Here is a 20,197-nt window from a genome sequence, read left to right on the forward strand (position 1 = left end):
AGATGCCTTCAGTTTTAAGACAATTTTAGGGACCACTCAAGAAGAATATTGGGCAGATAGTTGCTCTCTCCCTCCAACTCTCCATCACCTGTAGTTATACTCAAATTATACATTGCTGTTAATTTCTGGGAAGGTGCTTAATCTAAACATTTCCTTGAAATGGTTATAAGGTAAACTTAAAGGTAGAATGAGAAAGAAACTGCATTGCTGGGGCACCTGGGTGGCTCAATTGGTTGAGTCAGCCTCCGGCTCAGGTCATGATCCTGGGGTCCTGGGATCTAGCCCTACCTCAGGCTCCCTGCTTGGTGGGAGTCGGCTTCTCCCTCTGCCCCCCCCCCCCCCGCCCCGCTCCTTTTTCTCTCTCTCTCAAATAAATAAAATCTTAAAAAGAAAAAAAGATACTGCATTGCAAATTGTTGAAAGGCAGTACTGCTTAAGAAAATAAAGATTGGTCATCTAGAGACTCCTTTAAACTAGTTAGTTTTGAGTAGATCATTGCTACTTTTGTCATGGTTTCTTCAAGGGTAAAAATACGAGAAAATGAGAACAAATTACATGAAAGTAAAGTCACATCAGAAATCGGAAAGTTGTATGGATCAACATAATCAAATATTATCATTAAACATTTGAAAGGAATTTTCAAATTAAATCAAATAGCCTCCATATAGATATTTGCCATTAGTTTATTACTAGGAGCACACACACAAAAAAAGGGGATTCTTTTTTTTTTTTTTTTTTTTTTTTTTAATCAGTGCAGAAGAAAAACTACCTTGGTTAGTTAATGGACAGTAATTTTGACCTGGATGTTGAGAGCCAGTGGATAATTCATGTATGTATAAACACTCCAGGTGGCTGAAATTAAATGCCCTTACAACCTGTCACAGCCAAACTCATGAAAGCTCTCTTTCTCCCGTGAGCTGGTAATACCATACTCACCCAAACAAATAGCAAAATATTTTTGAGGGCAGGTGATGACAGTTATTTTTCTATTCTCTTGGTTTCTCAAACTTTTTTAAACTCTGGAAAAACTTTTTTTTTTTTTAATATTAAAGCTTTTGGAAAAAAATTTGGAGAGATCTTTTGAAACCTGTAAGTCAGATAAAGCATGTATTGCTATGATGATTGAGTCGGAGGGAGAGAACAACTATTTGTCCAATATTCTTTACCACCAGTAGGTGAAAAAAATTTCCACCACTGTTTGGAAATCACTTTGTAGTGACTCATGACATAAGCTTTGGAGATGATTTCAAAATAACCAGCAGGTAGCCTTCCTGAAAGAAGAACATGGATGTTCCTCAGTGTGTAATTGATAATTTACTGTGAATTTGGTGTGAAAACCATAAGTGTCACACAAAGCTACCTCGTTTTTAATTTAAAATTTAATATTCATGATTCAGAGCCTGCCACTATCAAATTTATTAGGATGTGTGTTGAAACCTCAGTATTAAAATTTATCCTCAATATGATAGTTCTATTTCTCATTAGATAAAAAGCCTTCCGGAAGAGGTGATAACTTCATGCCTCCACTCATTTTCATTTAATTTTAAGGCCCTTTTCTTTCTGTAGCTTTTAAAATACACTTTGTGTTAAGAGTATTTTCATTTCTGCTTACACTCTATAATTAGAAAGGTATCTCAGTATTCTGCGGTATATGCTGTAGGAGAGCAGGAATGTTTCTTTTAATGTGTTTGGAATAAGCATTTAAGAGAAATGAATAAAGAAGTGGCTGTTAAGGCAAGGGATTAGGTTTGTAGTAGAGAATTTTCTGTTAATAGTCAGGTTCATATGACTTTGTACCAATAACCTTCCTATTAACTTTGTGTGTCTTAAACTGAAAGGCGGGGGACAGTCTCTCTCTCTTTTTTTTTTTTTTTAAAGATTTTGTTTATTTGACAGAAAGAGAGACAGCAAGAGAGGGAACACAAGCAGGGGGAGTGGGAAAGGAAGAAGCAGGCTCCCAGCGGAGCAGGGAGCCCGACGCGGGGCTCAATCCCAGGACCCTGGGATCACGACCTGAGCCAAAGGCAGACGCTTAACAACTGAGCCACCCAGGCGCCCCAGGGGGACAATCTTATATGTCTTTGAATTGCTCTTAGTTTTCAGAATAGATTTTTGTTTAATAAAGAGCCACATGTAGTGCTAGTGTTTATACTGTTCAACATGAAAATTATGAAATTCTCCAGAGTAATCACTAGGTATGTTTTCTTTTGATGTATATCTTAAAGTGTATTGTCTGTAGTTTTCTGCTTTTCTAGTAGGAAGGAAAGGTAGACTTTGTGTTTTACTGTGTGTTTTCAATGTTTTTCTTAATTGTTATAGAATCATTGTGCTGTTTTCATGAACTAATTTCATTTTGCCTTTTTTATCACTGTGTATAACTTTGTTATCCAGTTCATTCACTTTATTTTCTTATCAGTAAATACAAATATTCTCTTATGCAGTTTAGGTAAAGAAAGTTAAACCTAGTGCTGGGTGCAAGTACCCAGTTTAACCAGATTAAGATTTTTTAGAAGTTCTACTAATGAAAAAGAGTTAATAGGATTGGATGGGACTGCCCTAATTTCTTTTACTTGTAATTATTGTATATATTGCTGCCACATAAATATTTTTAAGTCACAAGTCTGATCATTTTTAGAAGAAATCTTTTGACAGCTTCACTGGTCTCAAGAATCAAACTAACACAGAACTCTAATACTTAAAACTCTTACTGTTTGCTAGGCACTTAACATTTAAAAAAATGATTTAGTTCTTAAATTCGTATAGATATGCGGCCCCATTTTATAGGTGGGGAAACCATGACACAAAGCAGTTTCAGTTATACTGGTGTCATAAACTCATAACTAATAGATTTGAAATCAGTTATATTTATTCATGGTTTTCTACTTCCTGTGTTGCTCCTTCAACAGGATTATTTTATTATGAAAGTGGATCTAATAAATGCTTTGTTTGAATATCATACGGCAGATATTACTAATATTTGTAGTTGAGGCTAATAGAATACACTTCAGAAATACAAAAGTAAATGTGAAATTTTAATTTTTAATATTATTTTACCAGAAATATTTGTCATAATTTTAAGTTACAATAATTTAATCATTAGTTGTTAGTATAGTAAGTGTATAGTATAATTTGAATAGGTGTTTACTTACAATTGAGGTCAATGGTGGTTCCTTTCTTACCTCTTTTTTTTTTTCTATGTTCTTTTTTTCTATGTTCTTTGCCTTTATTTTGTCTGGATTGAAGACAGTTTTCATGTATATTGATGTACACGAGTGGATATTTTCCCTGTTGTGTGACACTTTGACATGGTGGAAATGATGTATTTTAATTCAACCTCAAAAGAGTGTGAATAATCTACAAATAAAACTTTTATAAAAGACTGATTCATTGCTTTCACGTAAATAACCTAAACTAAATTACATGCAACTCTTCAAGGTTATTTCATGTTACTGGTATATCAAATAATTCTAAAAGATTGTCTCAAGTATATAATCTCAGAATTCTTTAGCTTGGTGCTACTCAAAATGTGGTCCATGAGCTTTTGTAATTGTTTTGAGAGGAAATGAATATAGAAATCAAGAACATTTAGAAATAGTTGGACAGTAATTTTATGTCTCTTAAATCTAATTGGGATTTGGAGTTTTTTTAAAAATTTCATTTATTGGGTTTTGCAAAACTGGACTTGGAGTTATGAAAGAAAAATGGATCCTTCACTTTGATAGTTTGGGAAACATTGGTCTAGTTAAATACTCTTGGTATCTGTAGTAACTGTCCATTTCTGTTTTCCTGTTGAAGTATTTGAATATTTTAAATTTGTTTTGGGGCATAAAATTTGATAGACTTTGCAGGAGTGTGTTGAAACTTTATGAAAAATTTTATTTAGTTGTAAAATCTTCTTAAATGAGATTCTGTGTTAGGGAACAAGTTTTGAGGAACAGTGTAATAGAAAGCAGGTTGTTTTTGAAAGTTGTGAGGGAGTTGTTACGGCAGCTAGTACATTTAATTATCAATAAACATAGTCTGTAGTCACAGAAGGCAGGAAAATTGAAGGAGAGAAAAAGACTAGTTATTTCTTCAAACTTATAGGAAGGGGTAGAGACAAAATGCACATTTGGTATATAGGGGCTTATTTTAAATTTTTTGAGACATTACCTTAAATTATGTGTGTAGTTATTTTAATTGTTAGATTTGTCGTAAATTTTGAAGTCATCTTGCTTTATAACAGTAAATCGTAAGCAGTCTTTTATGGTGGTTTCCTAAAATACGTGTAATATTTGTTGTTAATGTCTATAGTTCTTTGTTATGAATATCATTAGTGTGTTTATAATGTAATGTGAAATTCATGATTAAGTTTTGTCCTTTTTTTCCTCTTTCTAGGAAGATGATCCATATGATCTTGAAGACCTTTCTGCACAGAAATGAGGGAAGTACAAAGAACCAAATTTAGTTCTGAACTTTGGGATCTGTATTTTGAGATGATTTTATTTTCAGAATGAGAAGTCTATCTGGTTATCTTTATGAATGTAGAGACATGAGAAGAGAGTTATGATGGCAAAAAACAAAGAGCCTCGCCCCCCATCCTATACTATCAGTGTAGTTGGACTCTCTGGGACTGAAAAAGACAAAGGTAACTGTGGAGTTGGAAAGTCTTGTTTGTGCAATAGATTTGTACGCTCAAAAGCAGATGAATATTACCCAGAGCATACTTCTGTGCTTAGCACCATTGACTTTGGAGGACGAGTAGTAAACAATGATCACTTTTTGTACTGGGGTGACATAACACAAAATGGTGAAGATGGAGTAGAATGCAAAATTCATGTCATTGAACAAACAGAGTTCATTGATGACCAGACTTTCTTGCCTCATCGGAGTACGAATTTGCAACCATATATAAAACGTGCAGCTGCCTCTAAATTGCAGTCAGCAGAAAAACTAATGTACATTTGCACTGATCAACTGGGCTTGGAGCAAGACTTTGAACAGAAGCAAATGCCTGAAGGGAAGCTCAATGTAGATGGATTTTTACTGTGCATTGATGTGAGTCAGGGATGCAATAGGAAGTTTGATGATCAACTTAAATTTGTGAATAATCTTTTTGTCCAACTATCAAAATCAAAAAAACCTGTAATAATAGCAGCAACTAAATGTGATGAATGCGTGGATCACTATCTTAGAGAAGTTCAGGCATTTGCTTCAAACAAAAAGAACCTTCTTGTAGTGGAAACATCAGCACGATTTAATGTCAACATTGAGACATGTTTCACTGCACTGGTACAAATGTTGGATAAAACTCGTGGCAAGCCTAAAATTATTCCCTATCTGGATGCTTATAAAACACAGCGACAACTTGTTGTCACAGCAACAGATAAGTTTGAAAAACTTGTGCAGACTGTGAGAGATTATCATGCAACTTGGAAAACTGTTAGTAATAAATTAAAAAATCATCCTGATTATGAAGAATACATCAACTTAGAGGGAACAAGAAAGGCCAGAAATACATTTTCAAAACATATAGAACAACTTAAACAAGAACATATAAGAAAAAGGAGAGAAGAATATATAAATACTTTACCAAGAGCTTTTAACACTCTTTTGCCAAACCTAGAAGAGATTGAACATTTGAATTGGTCAGAAGCTTTGAAGTTAATGGAAAAAAGAGCAGATTTTCAGTTATGTTTTGTGGTGCTAGAAAAAACACCTTGGGATGAAACTGACCATATAGATAAAATTAATGATAGACGAATCCCATTTGACCTCCTGGGCACTTTAGAAGCTGAAAAGGTTTATCAGAACCACGTACAACATCTAATATCAGAGAAGAGAAGGGTAGAAATGAAGGAAAAATTCAAAAAGACTTTGGAAAAAATTCAATTCATTTCACCTGGGCAGCCATGGGAAGAAGTTATGTGCTTTGTTATGGAGGATGAAGCCTTCAAATATATCACTGAGGCTGATAGCAAAGAGGTGTATGGTAGGCATCAGCGAGAAATAGTTGAAAAAGCCAAAGAAGAGTTTCAGGAAATGCTTTTTGAGCACTCTGAACTTTTTTATGATTTAGATCTTAATGCAACACCTAGTTCAGATAAAATGAGTGAAATTCATACAGTTTTGAGTGAAGAGCCTAGATATAAAGCTTTACAGAAACTTGCACCTGATAGGGAATCTCTTCTACTTAAGCACATAGGGTTTGTTTATCATCCCACTAAAGAAACCTGTCTTAGTGGCCAAAATTGTACGGACATCAAAGTGGAGCAATTACTTGCTAGTAGACTTTTACAGTTGGATCATGGCCGCTTACGGTTGTATCATGATAGTACCAGTATAGATAAAGTTAACCTTTTCATTTTAGGGAAGGATGGCCTTGCTCAAGAACTAGCAAATGAGATAAGAACACAATCCACTGATGATGAGTATGCCTTAGATGGAAAAATTTATGAACTTGATCTTCGGCCAGTTGATGCCAAGTCGCCTTACTTCTTAAGTCAATTGTGGACTGCCGCCTTTAAACCACATGGGTGCTTCTGTGTATTTAATTCCATTGAGTCACTGAATTTTATTGGGGAATTTATTGGAAAAATAAGAACTGAAGCTACTCAGATCAGAAAAGATAAGTACATGGCTAATCTTCCATTTACTTTAATTCTGGCTAATCAGAGAGATTCTATGAGTAAGAATCTACCAATTCTCAGGCACCAAGGGCAGCAGTTGGCAAACAAGTTACAATGCCCTTTTGTAGATGTACCTCCTGGTACATATCCTCGTAAATTTAATGAAACCCAAATAAAGCAAGCTCTCAGAGGAGTATTAGAATCAGTTAAGCATAATTTAGATGTGGTGAGCCCAGTTCCCACCAGTAAGGATGTATCAGAAGCTGACCTGAGAATTGTCATGTGTGCCATGTGTGGTGATCCCTTTAGTGTGGATCTTATTCTTTCACCCTTCCTTGATTCTCATTCTTGTAGTGCTGCTCAAGCTGGACAAAATAATTCCCTAATGCTTGATAAAATAATTGGTGAAAAAAGGAGGCGAATACAGATTACAATTTTATCATACCATTCTTCAATTGGAGTAAGGAAAGATGAACTGGTTCATGGGTATATATTAGTTTATTCTGCCAAACGGAAAGCATCAATGGGCATGCTTCGAGCATTTCTGTCAGAAGTTCAGGACACCATTCCTGTACAGCTGGTGGCAGTTACCGACAGCCAAGCAGATTTTTTTGAAAATGAGGCCATCAAGGAATTAATGACTGAAGGAGAACACATTGCAACTGAGATCACTGCTAAATTTACAGCACTGTATTCTTTATCTCAGTATCATCGGCAAACTGAGGTCTTTACACTGTTTTTCAGTGATGTTCTAGAGAAAAAAAATATGATAGAAAATTCCTATTTATCTGATACTACAAGGGAATCAACTCATCAAAGTGAGGATGTTTTTCTACCATCTCCCAGAGACTGTTTTCCATACAACAACTACCCTGATTCAGATGATGATACAGAAGCACCCCCTCCTTATAGCCCGATTGGAGATGATGTACAGTTGCTTCCAACACCTAGTGACCGTTCTAGATATAGATTAGATTTAGAAGGAAATGAGTATCCTATTCATAGCACCCCAAACTGTCATGACCATGAACGCAACCATAAAGTGCCTCCACCTATTAAACCTAAACCAGTTGTACCTAAGACAAATGTGAAAAAACTGGATCCAAATCTTGTAAAAACAATTGAAGCTGGTATCGGTAAAAATCCAAGAAAACAGACTTCCCGGGTGCCTTTGGCACATCCTGAAGATATGGATCCTTCAGATAACTATGCGGAACCCATTGACACAATTTTCAAACAGAAGGGCTATTCTGATGAGACATATGTTGTCCCAGATGATAGTCAGACTCGCATTATTAAAATTCGAAACTCATTTGTAAATAACACCCAAGGAGATGAAGAAAATGGATTTTCCGATAGAACGTCAAAAAGTCATGGGGAAAGGAGACCTTCAAAATACAAATACAAATCTAAAACCCTGTTTAGTAAAGCCAAGTCGTACTATAGAAGAACACATTCAGATGCAAGTGATGATGAGGCTTTTACCACTTCTAAAACAAAAAGAAAAGGAAGACATCGTGGAAGTGAAGAAGATCCACTTCTTTCTCCTGTTGAAACTTGGAAAGGTGGTATTGATAATCCTGCAATCACTTCAGACCAGGAGTTAGATGATAAGAAAATGAAGAAGAAAACCCACAAAGTAAAAGAAGATAAAAAGGTAAGCTTAACTCATAGTAAGTGATATTTATAAAGATATTTGTTTTTGCCTTTTATAATACGTATTTTTTTTAAGATAATTTGACATCATTGAGAACTTAGGATACCTTATATGATTCAGTAAATATAATTAGCAACTCTAATTTTCTGAGTATTTTGTGAGGGTGAATTATTTTCATTACTTTTTAAATTGCCTTCTTTTTACTTGTGCCTTATTTAGTGTAGAAGTTTGAATTCATATTCTTCATTATAATCATTCTAGGTGAATATGTTTGTTTTCCTAATAGAAACCCAGATATAGAGTGATTTTGCTCTTTTTTGTTTGTAAACAAACAAAATTTATCTCTTTTTGCCTTCTTGACCTATCAGTTTTGCAAAATTAATTTGATATACCTGTCTCATTCAAGGATATTAACAATATAGTCAAACTAATAATTTGTAATATTGGAAATGTACTAACAGTTCTAGGAATCTTTTTTGTGGATGGTGGTGTTTTGCCTAAAGACATGCAGAAAATTTTCTGAAGTTTGAGTTGTAGCATTCTAAGTAGCAGTATCTGTTTTCAGTAAATAGTAATTTACCTGATGGTATTAAGCACTAAAAACTTAAATATGTATGCTAAGTTGCATTTAATCATTTTCATTATATCTGTCACAGTGGTACTTCAGCACCTTCACTTTTATAGTATTCTTGACTCTTGAGTGTGCACAAACTTTGTTCAAGATTTTTATGGTTTTAAGATAGCTTTCAGCAGGCTTTTATTCTCCATATTGATAGTTTCTTCATCACTTAACGTTTATAGTCTTAATACATGTTTACTACAGGTACTCTCAACACACGCTACTAGCTAAATATCTTTGGCATCTTTCATCCTCCACCTATTATCACTAGTTCTCCATATACATTTTATCACTGCCCAGAAACTTCAGCATTTTTTCTCAATTTGCTTATGTTATTGATACTACTTAATGCTTATTAACGAAGATAAAGCATTTATAGTCATTCCATTTTAAATTGCTTTTGTGCGTGTGTTATTTTTCCAATTTTGATCATAAGTCTACTTAATTATTTTGGTAACTCTTTGTTGTAATTTCATCTTAGAGAATAGTTGGCAGGAAGAAAGAAGCTTTTATATACCCTTTACTGAGATTTACCAGCTCTTTACGTTTTGTCCTGCTTCCTTGATCTGTTTGGTATGGGTATTTATTGCCGTGTGAGATTAAGTTGGAGATGTTGGACTCTTTTTACCATTAAATACTTTATTTCCTAAGAATAAGAACATTCTCTTAAATAACAACAGTACAGATGCCAAAATCAAGAAATTTGATGATACAGTATTATTATTTTATATGCAATCTGTGATCAAAAACATAGATTTTGGGGGCGCCTGGGTGGCACAGTGGTTAAGCGTCTGCCTTCGGCTCAGGGCGTGATCCCGGCGATCCGGGATCGAGCCCCACATCAGGCTCTTCCACTATGAGCCTGCTTCTTCCTCTCCCACTCCCCCTGCTTGTGTTCCCTCTCTCGCTGGCTGTCTCTATCTCTGTCGAATAAATAAATAAAATCTTTAAAAAAAAAAAAAACATAGATTTTGAACATATTGAACATCTTTTTCATTAGTTTTCTTTCCAATTTTTCCTAGTTTTTATTTGGTTCCAACAATAGCGTATATGTATTTTTTATTTTTTCACCTAGTTCTATTTTTTCATATTGTCCATCGTGTTTCAGTTATACTTTTTGGTTATTATGTTTTCCATTTAGCAAGTTATATTAAAACTGGGTGGTTAGGCTTCCAGGTTTTAAATTTTGCTATCATTTTTTATTGCGGTGTCCAGTTTGCGTAAAAGTTTATTCTTTTCAATCATTTCTTTAGGATAAATGTACAGCAATAGAATCACTAAATTGAAGACAGGAGTATTTCGATGACTTGATATTTATTACTCTGCTTCCTTTAGTGTTAATTTCTTAACTGTGAGCACTGTGCAGGGAAGGAGTATGCCAAATTTGTGTTTATATTCTGAAATTTTAGCACAGCCTCTGATTCTGGTTAGTTTATTAATAATGTTCCCTTATTGAATTAAATCTCCTCACACCTGATTTGTCTTTTGTTGTCACTTTACTATACACATGGTCCCTGACTTAGGATGGTTCAATTTAGGATTTTTCAACTTTACGACGGTGCAAAAGCAATAACACATTCAGTAGAAATCATACTTAGGATTTTGAATTTTGATCTTTTCCTGGGCTAGGGTGATGCAGTACAATACTCTTTTGTGATGCAGGGCAATGGTAGTAAGCTGTACGTCCAGTCAGCCAGATGATCACAAGGGTAAACAATCGTTCTGTTTTTCACTTTCAGTACAGTATTCAGTAAATTACAAGATACTCAACACTTTATTAATAGCATAGGCTTGTGTTAGATGATTTTACGCACATGTAGGCTAATGTGTTTTGAGCACATTTAAGGTAAGCTAGGCTATAGTATGATCAGAATGTTAGGTGTATTAAGTACTTTTTTTATTTAATATTTTCAACTTAAAATGGGTTTATTGTATTGGGGTGTAACCCTATCATAAGTTCAGGAAGATAAGTATTTTATTGATTCTAAAATCCAGGGGTTTTTTGTTTGTTTTATAGCTCCTAAATCTGGATGTGTCTAGTAATTGATGGCATATCTCAAGTAACACAGGATTTTATTCTTTTTTTTATTGGTACCTAAACTAATGGTGGTGTTTACAATCACCTCATCTTAAAGTTACTGTCTACAGCAATTCATCTTTAATTTTTATTTTTATTCTACAGAGAAAAATGGGCCTAGATTCTCTTCCTCCACACTTGCAAATCATTCATATATTTGATTCCACTCAATCTTTTGTTTAATATACCTCTTTTCATTTGGTGTCCGTCTTTTCTTCATTTCCATTGAAGTGGTGAGTCGGCTTTGAGTCGTATTTATAATCTGCTTTTAGTTGCCTTAACTCAGTAGTTTCAACTGTCTTTTAGAGCTGTTTTAGAATTTCCTTGCATTTCTATAACACATTGCCTTAATTTTTGGATTCATGTATTGTATTTGAATTTTAAGAAAATTGGAGAAATTGTATTTTAGAGGCTTTTGTATCTATACGTAATTTTTAAATCAGTTGTCACTTAAGTGTTTGGTTTCTGTACCTGTGGTCTAAAAAAGATAGACACAGATTACAGTGAAATTTCATAGATACAGTTTTGTGTCACAGTTAGATTTTATGACTTTGTATATATGTACAGCGAAATGCTTTAGCTCACTCCAAGGCTAACTTTATTATTATTTTTAAGTTAATTTAATTTAAATTCAGTGAATTAACATACAGTGTATTATTAGTTTCAGAGGTAGAGGTCAGTGATTCATCAGTTGTATATAACATCCAGTGCTCATTACATCACATGCCCTCCTTAATACCCATTGCACAGTTATCCCATCCCCCCAGCAACCCTCAGTTTGTTGCTATGGTTAAGAGTCTTAATGGTTTGTCTCCCTCTCTGATTTAATCTTGTTTTATTTTTATTATATCACAGTTATCCATGGTATTTTTTTTTTAAGCATTACAGAAAGGCTGGAGCAGTTTAGTACAACTTAGTTTGCCTAAAAATTATTTTCATTTTGTCATCTGGACTTGAGTAATTGCCATCTCATGTTTCAGTTCAGTAAGCATTCATTAAAAACCAGCTAAACACTTAAAGTTTGTACAAAAAGCTGTTGAGGATATGAAGAGTTGAAGACATGCATCCCTTAAAGAGTTTAAATGGTAGTTTGAGACATCATACCTTGTGCTTGGGGCAGTGTTAAGAAAGTACTACTAGAGCAATTTAAGGGAGCATAGTGTAATTGCTAAGTGCACATGGTCTTGAGCCAGACTTTTAGGATTTGAATTCAGGCTCTGCCACTTACTAACTGTAAGCGCATAACCTCTCTGCACTTCCAACTAGGAAAATAGAGGTAATCATATTTCTTAGGACTGCTATGAGAAAACAGTTCATACTTATTTACAGCAGTGCCCGACATATTGATAAATTTGTTAAACAAAAAAGTATCTTCACTGTTTTGCGATAGTATTGTTTAAATATAAATATTAAAAGACTATAGGCAGAGAGATTGCCATAGAGTGTGTAGAGTTAACTTCAGAGAACTTCATGAAGAGAAAGGTGTAAATCACCACTTTTGGGTATTTTGACTGGCTTTGAAGAAGGAGAAAATATATATTAGGTGGGGAGAAACATTTGTACAGGGGCATAAAATTGTGACTAAAGTAAGGTGAGAGATGATAGGAAACTTCCCTTATTTCGGTATTGAGAAATAGCATTACATTTATAAAAATAAAAACTGAAGAGCTAGTTTGAATCCAAAAGCAGTTAGTTAAGGAAGGCCAGAGGAGCAAGGAAAGTTGTGTTGGACTTCAGGTGGAAGGGAAGAGATTGGTATCACATAGTCTAGATGAAAAGCTAATGTACATATACAGTTTTTTTTAATTTATTTTTAAATTTTTTTAACTGGGCTCCACACTGAGCATCAAGCTCAGCGTGAGGCTTGAACTCAAAACCCTAAGATAGAGACCTGAGCTGAGATGAAGAGTTGGACGCTTAACCGACTGAGCCACCCAGGTGCCCCCAGTTTATTTATTTATTTAATAATTTATTTTAAAGTAATCTCTATACTATATCCAGTGTGGAGCTCAAACTTAGAATCCCAAGATTAAGAGTCACATGCTCTACCAACTGAGCCAGCCATGTACCCCTGCATACTCAGTTTTAAAGTTATAGGGGTACAGAGACCAAATGAGAAATCAGTAAAGCTAGAAGTTGATTCTTTAAGACTAGAAAAATAGATAAACATCCTGCAAGATTGATCAGAAAAAAAGACAAGGCATAATTATTATTTTTTTTTTAAGATTTTATTTATTTATTTGACAGAGATAGAGACAGCCAGCGAGAGAGGGAACACAAGCAGGGGGAGTGGGAGAGGAAGAAGCAGGCTCATAGCAGAGGAGCCCGATGTGGGGCTCGATCCCACAACACCGGGATCATGCTCTGAGCTGAAGGCAGACGCCCAACCGCTATGCCACCCAGGCGCCCCGACAAGGCATAATTAAATACTGAGAATGAAAAAGGGAACATAATTATAGATCAGATTAAAAAAAGAATACTGTCAACAACTTTATGTCAAGACATTTAGAAAGTATAAACAAAATTAACTCCTAAAAATATATAATTTACCTAGATAAGAAAGCTTTGAATAATCCTATAACTATTAAATAAGTTGTAATAGTTCTGTCTTGCGCAAAAATACCCTGCCCAGATCATTTGCCACAAGACTTTTCAAGGAACAGATTGTTTCAGTGTTCTACAAACTGTTCCACCAAATAGAAGGCAGAAGAATACGTTCTTTAATTCATTCTATGAAGTCCTCTAGGCTTAATTTCAGAACCAGACAAGGATGGTATAAGAAAGGAAAATTATAGTCCTGTTTTCCTTAGGAGTGTATATGGAAGAATCCTAAATAAAATACAGATCCGCAGACCCTTGACTGCAATTTTGAAATCCAACAACTTAATGAAAACGAAGTTGTTCTTTTTTTTTTTTTTTAAACTTTGCAGCATAATCTGATTTGACCTGTTCTTGATGGCAGAATCTGATTTGAGGCTATTTTTGACCATTATTTATTTTATATAGAGAAATTTCTGTACAGTTCGCTGCAAAAATATTAGTGTATTTGAGTAGAGTGTACCTACCCACAATTTAATGGGGTTACATAATTGACATTTTTTGTGCTGTACATTATGACCAATGTCTAAAAATACCCAAATTCTAAAACCTGTTTTCCTCAAGGGTTTTAGATAAGTGATTTTAGCCATGTAATAGCAAAAAACATGCAACAATATATGAAATTAAGTGAAAACAAGTGAAATCTGCAAAAAATATCCTAAATGGGGGAAATGGATTCCTTTTCCAACCTGGAACAAGATAATGTACACACTATCACCACTTTATTCAGTATTATGTGGAGATGCGACTCAAAGGAAAAAATAAAAGCATGAATATTGGAATGGAGGAAACAAAATTGTCATTATTGGCTGATGTGATAATTTATAGTAAAAGCTAAAAAGAATCTACAAATAAATTATTAGTTGATAGAAGAGTTCGCAAAATAACTTGATATATATCAGTAACCAAAAGTCAATTGCATCTCTATATATCAGCAATAAACAACTAGTAAAAATAGAGAGGGTATCACTTAAAAAAGTATGGTAGATTATCCAGTGCCTGGGAGTTATTATAACTCCCAAACCACTGTGTAGAAAGGTAATAAGAGTATTGAAAGACAGTGAAAAAGATCTAAAGAAATAGGGAACTCTAGTGCCATCCTATCTATGAAGTCACTGCTCTTCAGACTAATCTCTGGATTCAGTGTTTCATTCAAACTGTCAGGTTTTTAGGTAATTTCACACACTGATTCTATCCCATATATGGAAGAGTAAAGAGCCTAGAATAGGACACTTAGGAAAGGAAGTGGTGGAGTGGTGGTGATGGGTGTATGTGCTTATTTTATCAGATAATGTAAACCTTTGTCATGTAAGACTGGTATTGGCACAGAAATAGGCACACTGACCAATGGAATTGAATAGAGCACCTCAAAACATAGTCTTCTGGCTTGGAGCTGTTATTCCAACATAGTACCCATATGGGGCTGTTGCAGTGTAGCTAATCTGAATTGGGATATATGCTAGTCTAGAGAGTAAGGAATGGCCTCCCTGAGAAGTATCATTTTATGTCCAATCTGATGGGTTAATAGAACTTAACTAGGGGAATAGTTGGGTGGATGGAAGAATTATTTAGTGCTGAATAGAGTGTTCATATTGGAAAAGGGAATGTGGTATGTTCTTTAAAGAGGCCACTGTGGGTGGTCATTAATCTGATGAAGGTGCTGGCATGCTTTCTGTAAAGAGCCGGTTAGTAAGTATCCTAGGCTTTGCAGGTAATTCAGCCTCTGTTATAACTGCTCATATCTGCTGTTGCAGTACCAAAGCAGCCATTGACAGTATGTAAACAGATTGAGTATGGCTGTTTTTAAAAATAAGGGAGCAGGCTGGATTGGGTCCCCAGGCCATAGTTTGCTGACCCTTGCTCTATGGGAGAGAGTAGTTCAAAGAGAGATTTGAGAGTTGGGGCTAGATTTGGACCTTTATAGCATTGTTAGACATTTTTGTTATTTAGCTTTAGAGTAATTTGCAACTAGACAGTGAATGGATTTGAAATCACTTCGTTTCAGTGTGGAGAATGGGTTAGGTTAAGTGATGGAAGACTAATTGGCATATTACAGTAGTCTAAATAAACCGTGATGAAGGCTTTGAGTAGTTGTAGTGGGGAGGGAGAATGGTGGCAGTGGAGAGAATGAGATGAATTTGAGAGTACTTAAAATCCCTAAGATATGAGGGAGAAGAGCGAGGATGGTGAATGAGATAGGGAAAGATACCTTCTTGGCTTCTAGCTTATGCAGCTTCAACAGTGATGATGCTATTTATGATGTAGAACATTAGAAATTTGCCAGGTTTGGAGTTGGGGAGTGGGGATTAAAACTTTGGCTTTAGAATTCAAGTGGAGATGTCAATTTGGCAGTTAGATGCACCATTCCTCACAGGAGAGGTCTGAGCTGGAGATAACATATTTAGGGGACAATGAAGTAGAGATAGCAATAGATGAAATTGACCTAGGGGGAGGGTACAGAGGAATGCCTGTGAGCCTTGAGGAACTGCCAGTGTTGAATGGCCAAGTAGTAGAGGTGATCCTTAAGAACAGTAGGCGGAGAGTAATAGTAACACTTACTCTTTCTGAGCTTGATTCCTTCACTTGTAAATGAGTGATTATAATATTTGGAATTGGGATGGAAATCAGAATGTGTTTGAAATGCTTGCCATGTAGCAGTGCTTAATAAATGCTGTATAGTATGTATCAGGCCTGAAATATCCCCGTATACTCTGGCTGTATTTCACAACAGTCCTTTGTCCCATTATGCTGGATTAGTTTCTGGACTTATTTTTTAATTAAATACTCTTACGATTTATGAACCTGAGTTTATGCATTTCTTTGCTTTTTTGCCCCCTCTGAGAGGAAAGCTCATTCTGTTTACCTTCATTCTTTGATTCTAAGATGGGAGCTATAGTCCAGGAATCTTTTCTCAGATTTCTTAACACCTGGAAAATCATAACTTTTGTGCCCTAGTGGCCTCTAAGGAAGGCTCGGGGTTCTGTTTCTCTTAAACTGGGCTTGTCATTCAAAGAAGGCTTTATGCTTGATTGCCCTTTATACTCCAAAATGAGTTTAGTATTAGAGATCCAAACCTCATATGACATTTCTTGATTGCAACCATAGGAATTATTTTGTTTAAATTGTACACATATAAATATTTCTACGTAAATGAAATCTCAAAAAATAACACTTGCCGCTACTGTACGTGTTATTTTGATTTTCTGGTCTTACAGTGAAATGAAGAGGTGCTGGTTGTGACCTACTGAATTGAAAGTGCCTTAAGAGGAGGAACTGAATGAGAAATTTGAGTTGCATTTGCAAAATTGCCGTTTTTTAACACCCTCATTCAATGAAATGAGGTATAAGTGTGTTTAATCCAGTTTGGTTTCTCTTAAGTATCTATTTCAATGCTGTTATCTTGATTCAGACGGGAAATAGTAAAATACTTTGTAAATTTTATGGTGTTAGAGTAAGTTGGTAGTATGATGATTTTTCATTTTTAGCTTCTTTTAAAATCGTTTTCCTATCTTCCAGGTCCTGAATCTTTTCATTCTTTTATTTATATTAGCGACTACCAATTCCTATTTTCAAATGTTGCTTCCAGTCTGTATTATTTTCTGTTTACTGCTTCCTTCTTACTAAACCTCTCAGATATATCTTAGAAGATTCTACTGCTGTAGCCATTGTAACACGGTTTGGGGAAGAATACCAAAATACCTTCAAAACAAACTGTGAAGAGATAGATGTCTATATGTATAAATTGAGTCACAGAATGTTAATTTAATATTAGTAAATAGTGAATTGATACCCTAATACTAATTAGTATGGTAGATCCTTTAGAATGTAATAAATCTTAGGTCTAGAATTATTTGACTTTCTGACTTCTAGAATCTTAGTCTTTATTAAGTAAAATACCTTTTAAAAATACTCCTACCCAAACAGTGGTGACCCAATATTTTCTCTTGATCCATAATTGTTCATTCCAGATAGTAATGAGATACATGTCTGTATTGAATTATTGTTTGTCTATATCAAAATGCATAAGTTACAGGGTAAGTTTGCTTTTCATTTTTAGTGTATATTATTTAACCTCACAGTTATTTGATGGACTGTCAGTGTTCACATCTGGAAGAATTTTAATGAAGGCTGAATAAAGGTTGGATGCTAAAAAAGCTTATTGTAGAAAGAGCAATACTTGAGATCGGATACAGATAAGGGGTAGAGGTAGACTTTGTTTAATGAGCAAGGTCATTTAATAGTCTTGAACTGCTTGAAAGCTTCAGTTTTTTTTTTTACCTATTCTGGGAGAGTACCTTGGTTAGATTTCTTGTCAGTTGACAGAGTATCCATTATATCTATTATTGTCTTGCAGAATTTCCTTGGGGGAGAGTGTGGGTCACTCTTGTAAAGGCAGTATGTTCAGAAGAATGAGAAGGTTGCTGTCCCAGACTCTTCAATCAGCATGTTTTCCTATTTACCTTGAGTTGGGTTCTATATCCATTCCTAACCAGTGAACTCTGGCCAGGAAAATAGAGTTTATGGTACTGAATTCGGCCTGAGCCTTTATCCCTAGAGCTCTGGGTGGTTGCCTTTCCCCCAAATTGGGATGAAAACCATAATATCTGTTACAAGCAAGATTTATAATTAATCTTTATGGCCTGGTACATTATGTTCACTGTTGTCAGTTGAAGTCATTATGAGTATGTGGCTTTAGTTGTGGTGACAGAAGAACCATTTGTATGTTTTTTTTTTTTTTTTTAAGTAATTACCATTTATTTTAACTTAAGGAAACTGTCATTTTATTCAGCGGGCATCTTACTGAATGTCCACTATGCCTGAGCACTGTTTAAAGCTAAGAATACAGAAATGAGGGGCGCCTGGGTGGCTCAGTCGTTAAGCGTCTGCCTTTGGCTCAGGGTGTGATCCTGGCATTCTGGGATCGAGCCCCTCATCAGGCTCCTCCACTGGGAGCCTGTTTCTTCCTCTCCCACTCCCCCTGCTTGTGGTCCCTCTCTCACTGGCTGTCTCTTTCTCTGTCAAATAAATACATAAAATCTTAAAAATACAGAAATGAATTGGTTGTGGGTTCTGCTGTCAAGGAATTCAGTCTAGTAAAATATGATTTTGTTGAAAATAAACATTTTATATTTTCAGCAAGATTTAGCAAGACTTCTGGCTCTTTCATATCTCTAATTTCATTTGGAAAGCATTTGGTGAGGTGTTCTTTAGTAACCATTTCACTTGCTTTCTTACTGGCTAATTGGCTAAATTGGTCTATGCCTGATTAGTTATATGGCATTTCTAAAATTTCTCATAAAGTTGGTGGCATTTCTGGTGTTGGGTATATCATTTTATGATATTATATGGGTGTGGATATATAAGGTGAGTATTTGTATTTTACTATTCCTTTGAACTTGTTCTGTGCTGTCCATTTGACCATGATTTAGTACTTTTCAAATTCAGATTGAAATGTAACTAGATGGTCAGTTTTTAAGGTGTATTTATTTTACTCCTTTGTTCTAATGGGGCTTAATTTAAATGGCGTGCTTGTTTTCACTAATTTAAAAGCAAATGTAAATTTCTTTGCCATGGCTTTCTATTCAAACTTTTTTTCTTAGCTTTCATGTATTTTGAATGTTTAGCAAAAACTGGCACACAACAAATACTGAAATTACTTTTCTGTAGCACTTTAATTATAATTGTTAGAATATATTAATATATCAAGGAGTCACTTAACTGCTGTTACATAGAATATTCTTATTATAATTTGATACCAATGGACAATTGTTACTATACCAAGACTTATGGGTAATTTTATAGGGTCATCAATTTTACATACTCCAAAATTTGGCATACTGCAAATTGTCCCACTTTATCCTAGGAGAGTTATTTCTACAATAGGTATAGTTTTATGATTTCTAACTCTGTAATGTTTTCTTGTCATCCCAGCTGATGTTGTAAAAGAGTCCTCAAGTAAATTAGGCTTAATCTATGACTGCGAAAAGAGAAACCCCAGGACTGCTTTTTAGAAGTATTAATTTTTGTTTCCAATTTTTAGAACAAAATATAAGTGTGTGACAAAAGTGATCTTGTGATTGTATCTAACTTTGTCCAAACGGAAGTTACACCTTGAATACTTTGTACAAAGTAACAGTTTTGAGCTTCAGGGGAAGCATTCTTAGCCTTTGAAAGTTTGAGGAAAAGTCTGGGTATTTTCCTTGGAAAAATGAACATGCACAAAATTTTACTGGAGTTTTAAGGGTTTCATATACTTTCTAAAGCTGCCGACTCTAGCTTAAGAACCTCTTGATAATGAGGAAAGAGGAAGAGAAACTGAAGATTTTTTTCTTTCTCTCTTGATCCTCTGATTGGCAATCATTAGAGTAACAGAAAGTACTTAACAGATTAGTTGTGAAGCAAAGGGAAAATCGGTGGTTTTAAGAATGAAGTACTGAATGTAACAAAATCCGTTTTCATGTGAATATACTTAAAAATATATATTTGGGGAAACTGGGAGGAAATCCACCCATTATTCATTGGAATAGCTAGATGTTTTGCTAGGACCCTCTCCGGATGATGACGTATTTGTTTTTTGGTTGGTGAAGTTGTTAATGACATTAATAAAATACCTGTGAAGTAGATCATTTATGTTGAAA

At 34.9% G+C, this 20,197-nt stretch overlaps 1 protein-coding gene across 8 annotated transcripts in view; it reads left to right on the forward strand.

Moving 5' to 3' along the window:
• Positions 1-20,197, forward strand: part of ARHGAP5 (Rho GTPase activating protein 5) — a 109,859-nt gene that overhangs the window by 41,610 nt on the left and 48,052 nt on the right. For all 8 annotated transcript variants that reach the window (XM_048222493.2, XM_044389452.3, XM_057306465.1 and 5 more), the window contains one exon: positions 4,378-8,265. In XM_048222493.2, coding sequence (XP_048078450.1) covers positions 4,546-8,265 — 3,720 coding nt within the window. In that variant the 5' untranslated portion in view covers positions 4,378-4,545. The remainder of the gene's footprint in view (positions 1-4,377; positions 8,266-20,197) is intronic.

This window comes from Ursus arctos, unplaced genomic scaffold (assembly GCF_023065955.2).
Source record: "Ursus arctos isolate Adak ecotype North America unplaced genomic scaffold, UrsArc2.0 scaffold_37, whole genome shotgun sequence".
NCBI lineage: Eukaryota > Metazoa > Chordata > Mammalia > Carnivora > Ursidae > Ursus > Ursus arctos.